Here is a 20,150-nt window from a genome sequence, read left to right on the forward strand (position 1 = left end):
GGGAGTAATATTCAATAATAATCAATCTAAATTGGGTCTATTAGATACTTTTTCTTTTTTTTCTTAAAAAAATTTTTTTGATGTTTATTTATTTTTGAGAGACACAGAGAGAAAAAGCATGAGTGGGGAGGGGCAGAGACAGAGGGAGATAGAGAATCCGAAGCAAGCTCCAGGCTCTGAGCTGTTAGCACAGACCCAGGGTCGGGGCTTGGCCTCGGAATGGCAAGATCATGGCCTGACGCCCAACCGACTGAGCCACCCAGGCACCCCAGATACTTTTTCAAGAGTCCGGACTGGAGATCCTGAAAGACTGCATTATTTGCCTTGAATTTGCATCTTCTATATTAAAGCAACCTATACTGATTGGAATTCCGGGCACAAATCATGGTGGTAGAAAAGATACTTTGGGAGAAAGAGACCTTCCTGAGCACCTCTCAAATCTTATAATATTGTTGAGTCCCTACCTTGTCAAGGGACATCTGCTCAAACTAGGAAAGTGCCACTACCAGAGACAACATGAATGAGGGAGCCTGGGCAGAGACTAGAACAGACCCATTACATTCTGTGGGATCAACTAAAAAGATAGTAGCTGCAGCAGCTGAAAAGCACTATGGGTGGCTCACTTGATTGGCTGGCCAGGCGACTTCAACTCAGGTCATGATCTCACAGTTTGTGAGTTTGAGCCCCTCATCAGGCTCACTGCTGTCAGTGAGGAGTGCTGTTTGAATCCTCTGTCCCTTCGCCCTCTGCCTCTCTCCTCCTCTCAAAAATATATAAAACATTAATAAACAAAAAAAAGCAGAAGTCTCTTGGAATTCCTTGGAGCAAAACTGCTGCCACAAGATTTCTGCAGGCTTCATAGGCTTGACTAGACCAGTTGGTTCTCAACGTTGACCGCACATTAGAATTATTTCGGGACCTTAAAATATAGGTGTCTCTGGGAGTATGATTTAACTGGTTTAGATAGGTCTGGGGCACTGCTTCTTAAGGGTTGGCAAATGATTCTAATGTGTAGCCAGATTAACTACCACTGTCATGCTTTGTGGCATTAACCTCTTCCACTCCAGGCCTTTGTGACCCTCAGACAACACCGCGGACATTTGGTCTAGAAATTCTATTTCTCGGTGCCCACCTTGCCTCCTGACTCTACTGTGATCACTACAGCTGCCTGTCTGGCTGCTCTTTGCACATAGCATTTAACCTCTTGTGATTAAGTTCAATGATCTTGAAATTTTAACTCTCAGCTGGCAACACAGACCATTTGGACCAGGCTCAATAAAGGATAATGTAGCCTCTCCCTTACTGGAGAAGCAACAAAGACTTAGGAAAAAGAAAGTGGAAGAACTGAAAACCAAACGAAAAAATCTACAAAAGAGAAGGGTGATATATGGGTAGGGTGACCCGTTGTCCTAAATTGACTGGGCCTGTCCCAGCTTTTACTTTTGATGCTGTCCTTGGTGCATAGAGATTTTTAATTTTTATGAAATGCAGGTTATCTATTTTTCCTCTGGTTGCTTGAGCTTTTGGTGTCATGGCTTAGAAAATGTTCTCTTATCCAAGGTCATGAAGATTTACACCTATGTGTCCTAAGAGATTTATAGTTTCTACTCCTATGTTTATACCTTTGATCCATTTTAAGTTTTTATATTATATGAGATAGGGATCCAATTAATTATTTTCCTTATGGATATCCAGAGTCCCAGCACCATTTGTTGAAAATTCCATTCTTTCTCCATTGAATGGTCTTGGCACCCTTATGAAAATCAATTGACCATAAATGAATATATTTATTACTGCACTGTGAATTCCATTCCATTTTCTACACGTCTATATTACACTTACTGTACCTATGTAGTAAGTTTTACATTACTCACTATAGCTTTGTAGTAAGCTTTGAAATCAGGGACTGTGAGTCCTCCAACTTTGTTCTTTTTCAAAATTCTTTTGGCTCTTCTGGATCTCTTTAATTTCCATGTGAATTTTAGGATTAGCTTGTCAAAAAAAAAGTTAGAGTTTTTATAGGGATTGCCTTCAATCTGCAGATCATTTGGGGAAATATTGCCATCTCACAATATTAGATATATCAATCTATGAATACAGGATATTTTTCCAGTTTACTTAGGTTTAAAATTTTTTTTTCTGTCAACAGTATTTTGACAAGGGTACAAGCCTTGCACTTCTTTAAACTTATTCCTAAGTATTTTATTTTTTTCATGTTATTATAAGCACAATTTATTTCTTAGTTTCATTTTCAGATTTTTCATTGCTAGTATATAAAAATACAATTGATTTTTTAAAAAGATTTTATCTTTTAAAAAAAAATTTTTTTAATATTTATTTATATCTGAGACAGAGAGAGACAGAGCATGAGTGGGGGAGGGGCAGAGAGAGAGGGAGTTGGTTGCTCAATCGACTGAGCCACCCAGGCGCCCCAAGATCTTATCTTTTTAAAGTAATCTCTACACCCAGAGTGTGGCTCAAACTCAACGCTTAGATCAAGAGTCGTATGTCCCACCTACTGATCCAGCCAGGTGCCTCTACAACTGATTTTTATATATCGATATATCCTGCAACCTTGCTAACCTGGCTTATTATCTCCTTTTTGTGAATTCTTTAGCAGACATTCTTGTCTCGTGCCTGATCTTAGGGGAAATGCTTTCAGTTTTTCACAATTAAGCACAATGCTAGCTATGAGTTTTTATAGTTGCCCTTATTATTATTAGGTTGAGAAAATTTCCTTCTTTTCCTAGTTTGTTGAAGGTTTTTTTTTTTTTAATTTTTTTTTTTAACATTTTTTTATTTTTGAGACAGAGAGAGACAGAGCATGAACAGGGGAGGGGCAGAGAGAGAGGGAGACACAGAATCCGAAACAGGCTCCAGGCTCTGAGCTGTCAGCACAGAGCCCGACTCGGGGCTCGAACTCACGGACCGTGAGATCATGACCTGAGCCGAAGTTGGACGCTTAACCGACCAAGCCACCCAGGCGCCCCTGTTGAAGGTTTTTATTGTAAAAGAGTACTGCACTTTATCAAATGCTTCTTTTTTTCATCTACTGAGATGATTACACATGGACTCCCCCTTTTTTCTATTAATATATTATATTACACTGATTAAATTTTCTACTGTTGAATAATCCTTGCATTCCTGGAATAGACCTTGCTTGGTCAAGATCCTCCATTTTTTTTTTTTTTTTTTTTTACTGTTTTATTTAAAAACAGCACAGCCACAAGAAAAATAATTAAGTGTCCAGCTTAATGAATTCTCAAAACATCTGTTTAACCAGTGAATAGATCAAGAAGCAGAACATGATCACCACCCACAAGGCCCCCGCCGTGCCCTGTTTTAGTCACCCACCACCCAACAAAGATAACCGCTATCCTAATTTTTAACACCTCTGATTAGTTTTGCCTGCTTTTAAAACTTTATGTCAGATCATTTCACTCAACACTGTGTTTGTGAGGTTCATCTGCATTGTTGCGTGTAGTTGTTGGTTGTGGCTTTTCCTTGGCGGATCATTTTCTGGTTTATGAATAGGTCACAATTTATTAACCCTTCTAATGTTATTGGACATTAGATAACTTGAGTTTAGAAATATTCTGAATAGTGCTACCATGACTATTTCTGTCATATCTTTTTTTTTTTACATTTTTTAAATTTTTATTTATTTTTGAGAGAGGAGACAGAGCGTGAGTAGGGGAGGGGCAGAGAGAGAGGGAGACAGAATCCGAAGCAGGCTCCAGGCTCTGAGCTGTTAGCTCAGAGTCCGATACGGGGTTCAAACCCACGAACCGTGAGATCATGATCTGAGTGGAAGTTGAACGCTTACCACCTGGGCCACCCAGGTGCCTGTTCTGTCATATTTTTAGATGAATCTCTGTCCCTTTTCTCTTGGGTATATACTCAGGATAGAATTGTTACCCTCAAGATTTCTTACAAATATTGCTTCCTATTCATTACAATGCAGCAATTATGTCTTTAAAATGACTAATTCAATTTGTCATGAACCTTTAAATATAATGTTACTATTTTTCTCATTCCAGGAACATGTCATTTTTTAATTTTTATCTAAAAATTTTTTTAATATATATATATATATATTTTTTTTTTTTGAGAGAGAGAGAGAGAACGAGCAGAGGAGGGGCAGAGAGAGAGGGAGACACAGAACCCAAAGCAGGCTCCAGGCTCTGAACTGTCAGCACAGAGCCAGACGCGGGACTTGAACTCACGAACCATGAGATGGTGACCTGAGCCGAAGTCGGACACTTAACCAACTGAGCCACCTAGGAGCCCCAGGAACATGTAACTTCTTAAGAAAATTACTAGCACATACGCCATCCTTAATTCTGGAATAGTGCATAGCAACACTGACTAATATAGTAGCCACTAGGTGTATAAGGCTATCAAGCACCTGAAATGTTCTGTAAGTATAAAATACACCTTAGACTTCAAAGACGGTACAAAACAAGGAATGTATAATATCTCATTAATAATTTTTACAGGTGGTAATGATGGTATCTTGGCTATACTGGGTTAGAACATATTATTAAAGTTAATTTCACATTTTTTAATGTGGCTAATAGAAAATTTTAAATTACATGTGTGGCTCACAGTTATATTTCTATTGGACAGTACTGGTCTATATTATGCAATTAAATAAATGGATAAAGATTGTCTTAATATTTCACATGTACATTACCGAAAGTTCTTTTCGTCAAAGATCATGCTGCGGGCTACTTTGTACCCTCCGATCTTGGCAAACTGTTGCTGGCACATCCCTGATATTTAATAAATACTTCTTAACTGTTTGATAAGCCTTAGTTTTTGCTTTTTTGAGTTAAAATTCCACATTGTTTAGCTACATGTTGATATTCCTGAGAGAATAGGAAAAGATGGCAAAATTCTGTATCGAAACTGAAGAGTAGGCATTGGGTAGGAAAAATGTTAATTGGCAAACACTTTAATATTTCTTTCATCAAAAATAATGGTCTTGAATTATAGAGTAATAGGAAGTATATGTTATACTTAGTGCAGCCTACGTAGAAACAAAGTATTTTCAAAGACTGAATCCACTTTTATATTAATAGGGACCTCTACTTGCTTCAATAGTCTTTCTCTTTTTTTTGCCCATTGGTAGAGTACTGTGAAACATGAATTACTTAGTCGTAACAGAAGGAGCAGGCTACAGATTGATTATTCATCTCACCGGCTGTTATCTGAATGAAGATCCATGATCACTGCCCCAGGCCAAATAGCCAGGTCCTGCTTGGAGAAGTGTTCGATATGAGATCTTCTTGAATTATGATTTTGCATTATGTAGACTCTGAAAGATACAAAGTGTACCCTCTCAGCTTTCTTTTAGTGAGAAAAAGATAGGCCTCAAAGGATCTGAGAGTCACCTTATACTTCATCTGACATGAGAAACCCAGGCAGAATTAGAATCTTTTGGTGGTAGGGAACAGAGACGCATTCAAAGTCACGCCCCAAGTGCTCGGTACCCACTACGAAAGGGTAACTAGAATACAATTTGGGAAGTGGAGGGATCCAGCGCAGCCTTGGGGACCGGGATAGTCACACCCCCCTGGGGAGCAGGTGTTTTTGTCGCTCTTATTCCATCACTGGGTCTCACTTCTCTTAGACTTTGCTTCTACCATTTCTGCCCCCACCTTCTGCTTCACCCCAGGGAGTTTCTGCTTACTCAAGTGCGTGGCTTTCTGGAGGCCCATTTTCTCTACCCCAGCCTCAAGTTCTCTCTCAGCTTCAGCCTTTCTATGGGATAGCTCATTCTCTGCTCTCCCCTTTCAATTTCCACGGGAGAATCCGATTGCTTAGTTAATTATCAGAGTCCCTGTCTGGTGAGGGCTGTTTGTTTGTTCCAGGTCACCTTCTTGGATGATGGCCAGTTTATGAATTGTGTGCTCTTGTCACATGATCACCACTAATCCAATCAGCTTGGGGAGGGGTTGGTAGTTATTAGTGCAACCTTTGCCTTAGGGAAGTTTGGGTCATTTCTCTGAGCAGGGCTTCAGTTTCCTTTTGTTTACTTTTCAAACCTTATTTATTTTGAGAGATAGCCAGCGAGAGAGAGAATCCCAAGTAGGCTCCAGGCTCTGAGCTCAGAGCCGAACTTCGTGGGCTCCATCTAACAAAGTGAGATCATGACCTGGGCAGAAATCAAGAGTCCCACCTTTAACGGGCTGGGCCACCTAGGTGTCCTCCTTTTTGAAGGGACTCTCGGTATAGCAAGTATGTCTCTCTCCATTTCTCTCCTCTTTCTTTCTGTCTTGCGTGCTCTCACACGCGCATACACACACACACACACACACACACACACACACACTGAGTAAAACAACAGTGACCAAAATAAAGGGAGTATGAATAGATTGAATTGTGCAGTTAAATGTAGGATATTGAATGAAGAGAAGAAAGTTATATTCACTCAGGATCAAGAACTAACATTGTCCAAACAAAATTTCTTTTCAGTAGAACAAATTAGTTTTCAAGAATACTCCCCCCCTCCGCCCCCCCCCCCCCCCCCCCCCGCCATCAGTCTATCCTGCTGCCCTGTTCCTGGTTTTCTGGACACCCCCGCTCCTGGCATAGAGAACCAATGTCACGTTCCTCCTGGGAGATCTCAGCTGTCGTCACGTTGTGGGCGCGTTCTTTCTTATGTTAAAAGAGAGAGATCCTGGCAGGAAATCAATGCCCAGGATCTGAGGTGGAGGTTGGGAATCATTGGCACCGAGTGGTGCGGAGGAACGGTGGCGCTCTTGGAAGTTCTGAGTCCGTATTCCTAGAAGCCTCGGGCGCCCCGCCACCTGCCGGGAGTCGGCCCCCTTCTCCGGCTCTCCTCTCTCTAGTTTCCTTCTCATAGGCTTGTCCCTGGGAGTGTGGGCGGCCCCTTTCCCGAGCGCTTAAACTCACCTCCCACCCCCCCCTCCTCCACACCAGCCTTTCTCCTCGCCTCAGTCACTTCCTTCCCCAGCCTCTTCCTCCTCGGTGAGTTGAACACATTAGCCAGGTCCCGACCGACTCTGCACCGGCTTTTTCCGAGAAAAGATAAAGAGGCGGAGAGGTGAGTGGGTCTCCCGGGAAGGTGATGGGCAGTCATAAAGGATGGACCGGGGTGTCCCGTGGAGGCTAGGCAGACGGGGGATCGGGGGCTGCGGGTGGGGAGCCGGGACCGGGAGGGACCGAGGCGCGTGGAGGTTGTTAACTGGAATTGGGCTGAGACCCGGCAGAGGGGGTATCGGGTGGGCGCGCCCCTACGCCCCCAGTTCTGCCGACTTCCGCATCGGCTCACGTGACATCGCGCCGGCCCGGGATGGGGGGGAGGGGGGGGGGCGGGAAGAGAAACCGGTAGCCAGGTGAAGGCTTGCTCCGCGGTGCAGCGTGTCCTCTTTGCACTTGCCGGTGGCGCGGGAGCGCGATCTGCAGAGCGGGGCGGGGGAGGGCTGGGGGTGAGGGGACAGGCTCCCCCGAGGACTGCGGTGGCCCCGCGGCCGCGGACTCTGCGGCGGTGGGTGCGGTCCCATAGGCTCCAAATCGTGGGTGTGGAGGGTGGGGGTGGTGCGAGACCCTGGGGGCGCGGGGAGCCCCGAGCGGGGTCGACTGCCGTCACCCGGTTTGGGCGCTGGCTTTCTCGGCTCGCCGGGGCGCACCGGCCACCGGGGGAGCGCGGGGCGCGCGGCGCTGGCGCGGACTCGCGGAGACAAAGGCTTCCGGGACTCGGCCCTTCCCGCGGGGGCTGCCCCGGAATCTGCAGTGCGGTCCGGGCCCCGACTCCCCCGCTCCCCAGCCCTACACTGGTGCGGGTGGTGACCGTGTGATGGCCTGCAGGGGACTGGGGCTGGGGACCCCTTCCGGGCCAGCTCCCAAACTTGGAGCAGTGATGACCAAATATGGAGCGTGTGCGCGCCAGCGGGCTGGCAGGAAGGAACCCGAGTCCTCCTTTGACCCCCACCAGCTGCTAGTCTGGGACTGCGAAGGACCGCTGAAAGAAGTGGCCAGCCCCCAGCGTGCCGCTGTACCGCCGGCTGCCGATTCCCAGGCGTCCCCACCCCAGCAGGCTTTATTCCTCGAACGTGAGAAAATCTCCGTGTATTGCCTCTAAACTTAAACAAACAAGACAAAAACTGTGAGAAGGTCATTAAATATATTAAGTGTATATTTCAGCATGTGTGCCAACCCTCCGACGTTCCGCTTTCTTTGTGGTGCCCACGCACAATGCCTAATTAGATTCTGACACAGTTAGAGGGCCCGACTAGCATCTGCCACCGCCTTCCCTTGAGCTTGAGCCTCCCACTGAAAATCTCTTTCTTCCCCTTAGACTTGCTCTGCTGATGGCCTCTCCTTATTGTTCTTGATCTTGCCGCTTACCCCCAGTCCCAGGCTTCTATCCTTACAAAATGTCATGGGCTTTCAAATGTGTAACAACAATGAGTATCCTGCCCCCCGCCCCCACTTTGTCCCTGCTAAGAAAATACATACATACATACGTACATACATACATACATACATCATGCCAAATTATGTATGTAGCAATAGTTCCTAATCCTGTTATTTTTCCTACTGGTAGGGGTCTGGGCAGGGAGCCTTTCTTGCTTTATAAGTGTTCTGCCTTAGTAAGTGCTCAGCATGCAATATTTCAAACACGACTCACTATTATATTTAGCACACTTTGCATACTAACCAGGAAGAAGAAGAAGAAGAAGAAGAAGAAGAAGAAGAAGAAGAAGAAAAGAAAAAAAAAAAAGCCAGAATGATGTTGTAGAAACAGCATATGATTGTGGGACAACAGCATTTAAGTGAGCCAGTTTCATCATCCGTAAAATGGCGATAAATAATAAATACTTTGCAAAGTTTTCTTAGGATTACGTGAATTAACACAGATAAGGAGTTTCGTGTGTAATTAATTATATAAAAAAATGCTGGTTGCTTTCCTTTCTTTAAACGGAACCTGCATACATCTGCTTAATTTGAGGCAGGAATTCACATTAATAGTGGGATTTCCTCGTTGAGTCTCATTAATAAAGGAGAGCTAGGTCTGAAGTGTGCTGCTGATTATGGGGGTGAGTGGGGGGGGGGAGGGTAGTGTTAAAGAGATAAATGTTCCAAGTGGGAGGAAGCCAGAGAGTCAGAACTGGAGAGGATCATGATTCCCTTGGGCATTTGACTCCTTTTCCTGTCCAGTGAGGGCTAATTTCCTCAGTAGCCCTCACAGATCCATACTGCTGCCTCAATGCTACCAATAACAAGTGCAAACTAATTGTTGGTGTTGCTTGTTAGGAAAATGTTCTCTTATATGGCTCCCCAATCCGCTCTTACATCTATCCATCCTGCCCACCCTATCACACACATGCATCAAGGGAGCTTTCATTTTAAAAAACAGGGGCAGGTCTCCTCTAGACTGACTTCATGGGTCAAGGGTCTTTAGTGTACAAGCCTGAAGAAGGCCTAGTGAACCAAGGTAGGTCTCTCCACTCCTGTTGGTCCCGGACTCCTCTCTGAGATGAATGATCCTCACCACAGGTCTCCATTGCCCTCAGGTGGTAGCGGGCACTGCCCAGGGAAGGATACGTGCCCTTCGTGTGACCCAGCAGCATCACCGCGTGAATCTAAGAGTATTAAAATTGCCCTGTTATTGATCTGCTTTCCCCACAAGTCCTCAGGCTCGGGGAAGGTGGGGAGTGTGTTCCTTTATCTTGGCACTCCAGCTTCTGGCTGAGGACCTGCCTCAAACGCGCTGTGCTTTTCCTCCTTTGCTTCTGTGCTTTTGCACACACTCTTCCCCATTCATAGAGCACCCTTTGTCGACGGTCTTCCCAGTTCATCTCTCTCCACTGACCTCTACAAAGTCCTCTGTGGCTTCCTCCTTTGTCCTCCCCTAATGGTTGGACTCACCACTCAAGGAATGTTATCACATTGCTATTTTCCAACCCACGTCTTTCTCTGTTCCGAACAGTGAGTTCCCTGAGGGCAGGTCCTGTGTCACTCGCCTTTGTAATTTTGGTGCAGGGCAGAGCACCATGAGGATAGGCTTAGAGTTAATAGTGGGTGCAAGGAAAATAGCTGCACTGTCCCCATTATCCTGTGTAGAATAGGAAGGGGGTCAGCCCAAAGGGAAAGATATAAAGAGGGGAAATGGAGGTAGTCTGGTGTCATGTACACCTCACAAGTATTTTTAGGAAGAGAGACATGGTAAATTAACAATGACAAATGCAACATGAAAAAAAAAAGAAATGGCCCTTGGATTTGGCAAGATGTGGTTAATGGGATATAGAAATGGTAATAATATAGACTTACTTTCTTCCTCAGGCAACAATGAATGTGGATCACGAAGTTAACCTCCTAGTGGAGGAAATTCATCGTCTGGGTTCAAAAAGTAAGTATGGGTGGCTCATACTGGGTTCAAAAAGTAAGTATTGGGTGGCTCAAAAGTGCCTGGGTGGCTCAGTTGGTGAAGCATCCAACTCTTGATCTCAGCTCAGATCATGACCTCACGGTTCGTGAGTTCAAGCCCCGCATCGGGCTCTGCGCTGATGGTGCAGAGCCTGCTTGGGATTTTGTCTTTCCTTCTCTCTGCCTCCCCCCTGCTTGTGCTCGCTCTCTCTCTCTCTCTCTCTCTCTCCCTCAAAGTAAAAATAAATAAAAATTTTAAAAAATTTAAAAAAGTAAGTATTATAACACAGACACAGTATCCTGAGTTCAACTCAGAGCAAGAAGGACCCAATGAAAGTGTCACCCAGGACTTCAGGACATAGTTATGGAAGCTCTGCCCTCAGCCATGGAGTGATTTCTGAAGACACAGAGCCTTGGGGATATTGTGATTCTTGATGTAAGGAATAGTTGAGTTATTTCATTATCCTTTGAATGCAAAGAAAATTGCTGTGCTTTTTAATCTGGCTGCATTGAAATCTGGTAATTAAATCATGGTCAAATTTTTTTGTGCCACACTATTAAAGTTCATCTGTTTTTGCTTTATCTTGCCACCATCTTATAAACTTCCAAATGACTACAGACTCAGATTGAAATTATATTAAATTGTCTTTATTTTCTCCCAATTCTTGAGTTTTGTACAGTCAAGTATTTTTATGTACATATAACCAAACTTTAGGTAATTAAAAAAAATTTTTTTTAATGTTTATTTATTTTTGACAGAGAGAGAGACAGACAGCATGAGTGGGGGAGGGGTAGAGAGAGAGGGAGACACAGTGTCTGAAACAGGCTCCAGGCTCCGAGCTGTCAGCACAGAGCCTGACGCGGAAGTTGAACTCACGTACGGCAAGATCATGACCTGAGCTGAAGTCGGGTGCTCAACCGACTGAGCCACCCAGGCGCCCCTAGGTAATTTTTTTTAAGTGAGCTCTTCCTTTAGCAGCATGTAAACAGCTACCGTGAAATCAGTGCCATGTAACATTGGCAGTTTTAGTGTCCTTTTCCAAGTTGTGATGAAAGTAGCTATTACGTTTGTAGCTTTAGGTATTTGCACATCTCAGATAAGATATACAAGAGTTTGGGGGAACATTCTGAAAATTGTAAGAGCCATAGACATATTCAGCAACAACTAGGATAATGGAACTCTTAAGTTTTAAAATGACATCACGTAAGTGACCGACAGCTCTAAAAAGTACCTCATAGGCCTGTTTCATATTCTCTCTCACTCTCTGCCCCTCCCTGCTTGCACTCTCAAAAATAAATAAATATGCATTAAAATATTTTTTTTTTTTTTTTTTTTTTTTATTTATTTTTGGGACAGAGAGAGACAGAGCATGAACGGGGGAGGCGCAGAGAGAGAGGGAGACACAGAATCGGAAACAGGCTCCAGGCTCCGAGCCATCAGCCCAGAGCCTGACGCGGGGCTCGAACTCATGGACCGCGAGATCGTGACCTGGCTGAAGTCGGACGCTTAACCGACTGCGCCACCCAGGCGCCCCTAAAATATTTTTAATAAAGGGGCGCCTGAGTGGCTCAGTCGGTTAAGTGGCCGACTTCGGCTCAGGTCATGATCTCATGGTTGGTGGGTTTGAGCCCCGCGTTGGGCTCTGTGCTGACAGCTCAGAGCCTGAAGCCTGTTTCAGATTCTGTGTCTCCCTGTCTCTGACCCTCCCACGTTCATGCTCTGTCTCTCTCTGTCTCAAAATAAATAAACGTTAAAAAATTAAAAAAAAAATATTTTTAATAAAAATAAAATAAATAAATAATTGAAAAGTACCTCATAAGAGTTGTTTTGTCATCATAGCTTGACTCTTCTTATAGCTCTGTCTACTTTCGAATCACAGATCACCTGAAATAAGACATCCTTGGAATCCCATTGAGCCATTAGTATCAAACGTCCCTGGTAGTAGTTCTCTACTGCTGTGGTAACACTACCACAAACTTAGCGACGTAAAACAACACGTTCCATATCTTAACTGTAATGGAGGTTGGGTGTCCATCTTAGTCTGTTTAGGCTGTTGTAACAAATTACCACAGACTGGGTGGCTCATAAACAGCAGAAGTTTAATTCTCCCATAGTTCTAGAGGCTGGAAGTCTGCCGTCAGGGTGCCAGACCAGTGAGGTGAGAGCCCTCCTCCACTTGTAGATTTGTTGTATCCTCACATGGTAAAAGGGGCTGGGATCTCTTTGCAGCCTCTCTTATAAAGGAAGTGATTCTTATAACTCATGACCCTCATGACTTGAGCACCTCCCCAAGGCCCCACCTACCAATATTATTACCTTTGGGGGGTAGGATCTGCATATGAATTTTGAGAGGACACCAACATTCAGACCATAGCAGATTCTGATAAGGATCTCCTTGGGCTAAAATCAAGGTGTTGGCAAGAGTGTATTCCTTTCTGGAAGTTCTGGAGCATCTGTTTCCTAGTCTTTTTCTAGCTTCTAGGGTCAACCTGCATTCCTTGGTTCGTGTCCCCCTTTCTCCATCTTCAAAGCTGGCAACAGCTGGTTGTGCCCTTATATTACATCATTCTGAGCTCCTTTTCTGCTTCTCCCTTCCATTCTTAAGGACACTTGTGACTACATTGGGCTCCCCCAGATAAGTCCAGGATAATCTCCCCATTGCAGGACCCTTCATTTCATCACATCTACAAATTTCCATTTGCCATATAAGGACACATACGGTTTCTTGGGATTAGGACATGGAAGTCTTCGGGGAGCAATGTGGAGTGCTGACATTCAAATTCAGTGTGGTCCTAGAGAAGTAGATTATTGGAAGCTATAGTAATTGGGGCACTTAATAAAGCCTTGAATATCAGGCAAGACTTGAAGTACAGGGCAGGTCAGTAAAGGAGGAAACGAATGAGCTGAATTTGGGGTGTTTGTGGAGACCACTAGGGAGGTGTGGAGAACGTAACTTACTTGGTTCTCCAATCAAACAAATGCAGCATCTTTCCTAACCCCGTTTTTCTCCCACCCAGTTCACTACATCCACTTGATGGAAGTTTCCTGAGTCTTATTTTCCATAGTGATTTCTCTACCTGTGTTCCTCATTTCTACCTTTCCAATTTCTCCAGAGTTCTGTGAGGTCATGTTGCTCTTGGGAGTAGTACTATTGTTTAGATTGTTAACAATATTAAAGATGTGTTTCCAAAGATTCGTAGGATTTTCTTCTCTCTTAGATCTTTCTCCACGTTAGCCTAAGGTTTATTGGTCAGATTGAATTGCATTTAAAGTTCTAACCTTTACTATAGAACAGTGTTATTATTCTACTAGGGCAAACTGAACCTGCACTTAAAATTAGCAACTTTCCAAACTAGGAGACCAAAGTGTAATTATCATAATTTCTGTGGGGATGAAACATTTCGAACTTTGCCACTTCCCTGGGCCTCCTTGACTAACTTTTTCCTGGAAATAGATGACTTATTGAGTTGGAAGGCATCTATGGGGATATGTTATGGTTAACTATATAAATTGCGTCTGGGATAATTTTGACTAATGTAAATTACGATTCAGATTAATTATTTTTAGACTAATCTAAATGTGATGTACTAGGTGAAGTTGGAAATTGATGGATTTAGTTGTATCTATTTTTTTTTTAAATAAAGTCCTTTAAAGGACACCTGGAGGGTGCCTGGGTGGCTCAGTTAGTTGGTTAAGCAACCAAATTCGGCTCAGGTCATGATCTCACGGCTTGTGAGTTCAAGCCCCGCGTCGGGCTCTGTGCTGACAGCTCAGAGTCTGGAGCATCTTCAGATTCTGTCTTTCTCTTTCTCTCTCTGCCCCTCCCCTGTTCACACTCTGTCTCCCAAAAATAAATAAACATTAAAAAAAATTAAAAAAAGAAAAAGGACACCTGGGTGGCTCAGTCGGTTAAGTATCTGACTTCGGTTCAGGTCATGATCTCATGGTTCATGAGTTTGAGCCCCGCTCTGATCAGGCTCTGTGCTGACAGCTCACAGCCTGGAGCCTGCTTCAGATTCTGTGTCTCCCGCTCTCTCTGCCCCTCCCCCACTTGTGCTCTGTCTCTCAAAAATAAATGTTAAAGAAAATAAAAAATTAAAAAATAGAATAAAATAAAGTGTTTTTATTTTTCATCCAGTAGAAAAAAAATAAGTGGATAAAGATTATCTGGAGATTTAAATTCTTTCATTCAGCAAATATTTCTTGAGAGCTGCCTTTTGTGCTCAAGTACGGGACATGTGGAAATAAATAAAATTCCATCTCAGCCCCTGTGGGCCTCTGTAAGCAGTGGGAAGACGGGCAGATCAACTGGACGCTTGTATTGGGAAGTGGTTAAGAGCATGAGCTCTGGAGTCAGACTCTTTAGGAATGAATCCCAGCTCCCTTAGCACTTACTGTGTGACCTTGGGCACATTGCTAAACATTTTTGTGCCATGGTTTCCTTATTTGGATAATAATACTCTATTTCAATGATTCAAAGACACTTTTCCCCCCATACTATTTTTTCTAAGTTTATTTATTTATTTATTTATTGAGAAAGAGAAAGAGAGAGAGAGAGAGAGAGAGAGCACATGCATATGCTCTCAGGGGAGGGACAGAGAAAGAGGGAGACAGAGAGAATCTCAAGCAGGCTCCACACGGTCAGTGCAGAGCCTGACATGGGGCTCGAACTCACTAACCATGAGATCATGACCTGAGCCAAAGTCAAGAGTCGGACACTTAACTGACTGAGCCATCCAGGTGCACCCTCCTCCCCTCACTTAAAAATCTCCAAAAATAAGGATGCATCTTATTATACATGGTGTGCCATGGTTAAATTGGCAGTTTATTTTTAAGAGAGAAAGAGCACGAGCCAGAGAGGGGCAGAAAGAGAAGGAGACACAGAATCTGAAGCAGGCTCCAGGCTCCGCACTGTCAGCACAGAGCCCGATGTGGGGATCAAACTCAAAAACTGTGAGATCATGACCTGAGCCAAAGTCGGATGGACGCTCAACCTACTGAGCCACCCAGGCGCCCTTGGCAGTTTAATTAGAACATAAAATAATGGTGTTTCTTGCAACCAATTGTGCCTTACCTTTCATAAAATGAGGATGAAGTGAGTTTTAATTGCTGAGTTAAAATGCACTGAACATTTAAGTGAGTTAAAATGCACTGAATAGTTCTAGGAACACAGCAAGTACTCAATACACATTAGCTGTTACTATAATTGATGGTGAGTGCTTTGATACATACTTAATTTTATAAGAAGAGTTATTAACTCAACTGAGGGAATCACAGAGGACTTCTCAGAAAAGGTGACGTTTGAGCCCATTCTGGAAGAAAAAGAATTTAGCTAGAGGAAGGGGTCTGGGATGCTGGGCAGATGGCTCAACATGGGCAAAACTGCTAGGGCACAATCTCTCATGTCACCCTGGGTAACAGCAAGTCGTTGATTTTGACTGGATCAAAAGGTGCAGAGAATGATACGGCAGAAGACGAGGGGAGAGGGAGGGCAAGGGCCAGAGAGTGAAGGGTCTTACCTGCCATGCCACGGGCATCACTATTTGAAGGTGGTAGGGAGCCATTGGGAGGTTAAAGTAGAAGAGTGTCATCAACAAGGGGTACCTGGCTGGCTTAGTCAGTGGAGCCTGTGACTCTTGATCTTGGGGTCATGAGTTTGAGCCCCATATTGAGGGTAGGGTTTACTTAAAAAAAAAAAAATCAATCGGATTGGCATCTTAAAGGTTTCTTTCACATTTTTTATTCTGCACCAATATGGAGGACGTACTGGGGACAGAAATGGAGAAAGGGAGGCTGGTGAGGAGTCTTGCAGTTAGTTATCCACTGAGACAACTCCAGGCTGAACCAAGAAATTAATTGTCAATGGAGAGGAGATGAGAGCAACAGAAGATACAAAGGAAGGGGCGCCTAGGTGGCTCAGTCGGGTAAGCGTCCGACTTCGGCTCAGGTCACGATCTCACGGTTCGTGGGTTCAAGCCCCGCGTCGGGCTCTGTGCTGACAGCTCAGAGCCTGGAGCCTGTTTCAGATTCTGTGTCTCCTTCTCTCTGTGACCCTCCCCCATTCATGCTCTGTCTCTCTCTGTCTCAAAAAATAAATAAACGTTAAAAAAAAAATTAAAAAAAAAAAAAAAGAAGAAGATACGAAGGAAATGGAATCACTTGTGAGACTGAAGAGTGAGTGGGCAGAGCTCCAAGACTACACCCAGGTTTCTGCCTTTGGTGCCTTTCAAAAATTTAACCTGAATTGAGAATTTACCATATGTTGAGCTCTCCATAAAAGCCTTTACGTCTAGGGGTGCCTGGGTGGCTCAGTCGGTTAAGCGTCTGACTTCAGCTCAGGTCACGAGCTCACAGTTCATGAGTTCAAGCCCCGCGTTGGGCTCTGTGCTGACAGCCTGGAGCCTGCTTCTGATTCTGTGTCTTCCTCTTTCTCTGTCCTTCCCCCATTCACACTCTCTCTTTCTCTCTCAAAAATAACTAAACATTAAAAAAAAAAAAAAAAAGAAACAAAGCCTTTACGCCTAATCTATCTTTTCATCTTTGCAACAATCTGTGAGGGGTACTTTGACCTTCATTGTATAGATGAGGGAAGTGCAGCTCAGAGAGCTTGGAGGCCATATTCAAGGTTACCCAGCAGCTCCTGTTATTTCTGTGACCAGTAAAAGGTTCTTATTGCGAACAAAGGGTCCTGCCGCTGGAAGTTGAAAAGTCAAAGTTTAATTTTTTTTTTTAATGTTTTATTTATTCTTGAGAGAGAGAGGGAGACAGAGGATGAGTGAGGGAGGGGCAGAGAGAGAGCGGGACACGGAATCCGAAGCAGGCTCCAGGCTCTGAGCTGTCAGCACAGAGCCCGATGCAGGGCTCGAACCCACAAGCAGTGAGGTCATGACCTGAGGCGAAGTCGGACACTCAACCGACTGAGCCACCCAGGCACCCCATTTGCACTCCTTTTAAAGGTCAGGGCCAGTGCTGCCTCCTCCATAAAGTCTTCCCCTCCCGTTCTAGCCCAGAGTCATGTTGCCTTTCTCCAAACTGCAGGGGGTTAGTCTTGGCTCCTTACTGGACATCCAATCACATACTGCTTTGCACTGTCGCTTTACTTACTATGTGTATATTTCTTATTTCCTTGTGGGAACTAAAGCCATTTCTTCAAAAGCTAGAAAGTGACTCCACACTTCTGTCTACTTGCCTCCAGTGCCCAGCACTGATTGGTTCTTAACCAAAGATCCACCTTTTGTTTACCTTATTTTCTTAAAAAAGACTTAATTTTTTAAAGCAGTTTTAGACTACAATAAAACTGAGAGGAAGGTACAGAGATTTCCTGTATACCTGTTATCCCCACACATGTATGGCTCCCCCATTATCAGCATCCCCCACCAGAATTGTGCATTTGTTACAGTTGATCATCTACATTAGCACATTAACACATCATCAACCACAGTCCGTAATTTATGATTCACTCTTGGTGGTGTACATTCTGTGGGTTTGGATAAATGTATAATGACATGTATCCATCAGTATAGTATTTTACGGAATGTATTCACTGCTCTCGAAATCCTCTGTGCGCTGCCTGTTTGTCTCCTCCGCCCAACTCCTGAAGCCCACTGATCTTTTTATTTAATTTTATCTTTTTCCTTTGTTTTACCTTTTCCAGAATGTCCTGTAGTTGGAATCATACAGCATGTAGCCTTTTCAGATTGCCTTCTCTTAGTAATATTATATTTCGAGATAGAGAGCAGAGCAAGCATGGGTTGGGGAGGAGCAGTGGATGAGAGAGAGAGAGAGAGAGAGAGAGAGAGAGAGAGAGAGAGAGAGAGGGAGGAGAGACAGAGACAGAGAGACAGAGAGAGAGAATATTAAGCAAACTCCATGCCCAGCTGGGACCCCATGGGTCCTCATGGGACCTCATGACCTGAGCTGAAATTAAGGGTCAGATGCTTAACCGACTGAGCCACCCAGGTGCCCTGGTGCCTGGGATTTCTTCTTTTTTTTTTTTTTTTTTTTTTACTGTTTACTTTTGAGAGAGACAGACAGACGGATGGACACAGAGAGAGAGACAGAGGACGAGCAGGGGTGGGGCGGAGAGAGAGGGGGACACAGAATCCGAAGGAGGCTCCAGGCTCTGAGCTGTCAGCACAGAGTCCAACGTGGGGCTTGAAGTCACAAACCGTGGGATCATGACCTGAGACGAAGTCGGATGCCCAACCGACTGAGCCACCCAGGCTTCCCAAGGGATTTCTTCATTTTTAAGGTCACCAGTTCCCTCCTGAGTGTGTTTAGAGCACACTTAAGAGAAACACTGCTCCTGACCTAAAGGTTCTCCAATATTTGTTATTTTTATTGATTCAGCAACGCCACAATTAAAAAATCAAAATACAGAGGGAATTGGTCCACAGTAGTAACACTGTGACACATTGACTTTTTGTAAATGGGTCTTCGTTGTCCAGATGACACGAAGGCTAGGAGATATATAACACAGTGTACATATTCCGCCACTTTATGGATCTGGCAAGAGATCACGTCTGATTTGAGCGTGAACTGTTAAATTGTAATCTTGGCGAATACAGTTAGATGTTTTTTTAAAGATTAGGTAAATCTGCCATTTATGGGGACAAGAAATAGACTTTGCATTGACTAACACTGTATTCTCTCAAATTAGATGCTGATGGGAAGTTAAGCGTGAAATTTGGGGTCCTCTTCCAAGATGACAAATGTGCCAATCTCTTTGAAGCATTGGTCGGAACTCTCAAGGCTGCCAAACGAAGGAAGGTTGTTACGTACCCAGGAGAGCTACTCTTGCAAGGTGTTCATGATGATGTGGACATTGTATTGCTGCAAGATTAATGTGGTTTGCATATCTTTGTTTATTGTTATTTTTTGTTTCTGGTAAACTGGAATATTAGGTCAAAGGACACACGTGAGCATACTTGATGTATTTTTTATAGAACTTTGAAAACAAAAGGAGACTCTTATTTTAAAAGTCTGCCCTTTTTTATACCTTGAGAAGAATTTATGTATTACACTGTAGAATAAACAAAACCTATCATTTTTCTCAGGAATCTGGTTGGAAAATGGGGGCTCTGAGGCTTTTCTGGTGGGGGTGCAAGGTGTTTCATAAATCATTCTTAGATAATTTCTACAGATATTTGACATTCCATAAAAGCAAGAGGCAGAACTAAAGATCAGCTCCCACAATGAATATTGTACTGTTTATGTAATAAAAACATATAACAATGTTAAAATTGTTGTATTGCCTTATTTTGTCATTTAAGATTTATGTGCCCCTCAAAATCAAGTTTTTGCATCAAGATTAGGTAACTGCAACAGAAGTTATCATAATTGGAAGAAAAAGTTTCTTGAAACTACAGAATTTTACAAGAGTGGTGTGTGGGGCGCCTGGGTGGCCCAGTCATTTAAGCGTCCGACTTGGGCTTAGGTCATGATCTCATAGTTCACTGAGCTGTGCTGACAGCTCGGAGCCTGGAGCCTGCTTCAGATTCTGTGTCTCCCTCTCTCTCTGTCCTTTCCCTGCTTATGTTCTCTCTCTCTCTCTCTCTAAAATAAATAAATAAACATTAAAAAAGAAAAGTAGGGTTGTGTTATGATTGGGCCCTATAAAAAATATTGACTGATGTCTATTATGTGCTTACCACTGAAGGGCTGTGCCAAAAGAAATGTAACCTAAAATTTCACTTCCTAATTGGATGAGTTAGATTCACATGACACAATGTAGAAATGTCTATAATTGTGT

General features: G+C 43.7%; 1 protein-coding gene across 2 annotated transcripts; it reads left to right on the forward strand.

Annotated features, from left to right (window-relative positions):
* Positions 1-6,781: 6,781 nt before the first annotated feature.
* Positions 6,782-19,641, forward strand: ABRACL (ABRA C-terminal like). Of its 2 annotated transcripts, none has more exons than XM_058735457.1 (3): positions 6,782-6,996; positions 10,315-10,381; positions 19,059-19,641. In XM_058735457.1, the coding sequence occupies exons 2-3, from the start codon at positions 10,321-10,323 to the stop codon at positions 19,241-19,243; spliced, it is 246 nt and encodes an 81-aa protein (XP_058591440.1). In that variant the 5' UTR covers positions 6,782-6,996; positions 10,315-10,320; the 3' UTR covers positions 19,244-19,641. The 2 variants fall into 2 exon arrangements, with proteins under 2 accessions (XP_058591440.1, XP_058591439.1); XM_058735456.1 differs by having other exon boundaries at positions 6,948-7,072.
* The last annotated feature ends 509 nt before the right edge of the window (positions 19,642-20,150 follow it).

Source organism: Neofelis nebulosa, chromosome 6 (genome assembly GCF_028018385.1).
Source record: "Neofelis nebulosa isolate mNeoNeb1 chromosome 6, mNeoNeb1.pri, whole genome shotgun sequence".
Classification (NCBI taxonomy): domain Eukaryota; kingdom Metazoa; phylum Chordata; class Mammalia; order Carnivora; family Felidae; genus Neofelis; species Neofelis nebulosa.

Bases quoted from the DNA above. Each gene is read 5' to 3' on its own strand.
- ABRACL (XM_058735457.1), top strand. From the start codon at position 10,321: ATGAATGTGGATCACGAAGTTAACCTCCTAGTGGAGGAAATTCATCGT. The intron at 10,382-19,058 runs GTAAGTATGGGT...CTCTCAAATTAG, and splicing joins TCATCGTCTGGGTTCAAAAA to ATGCTGATGGGAAGTTAAGC.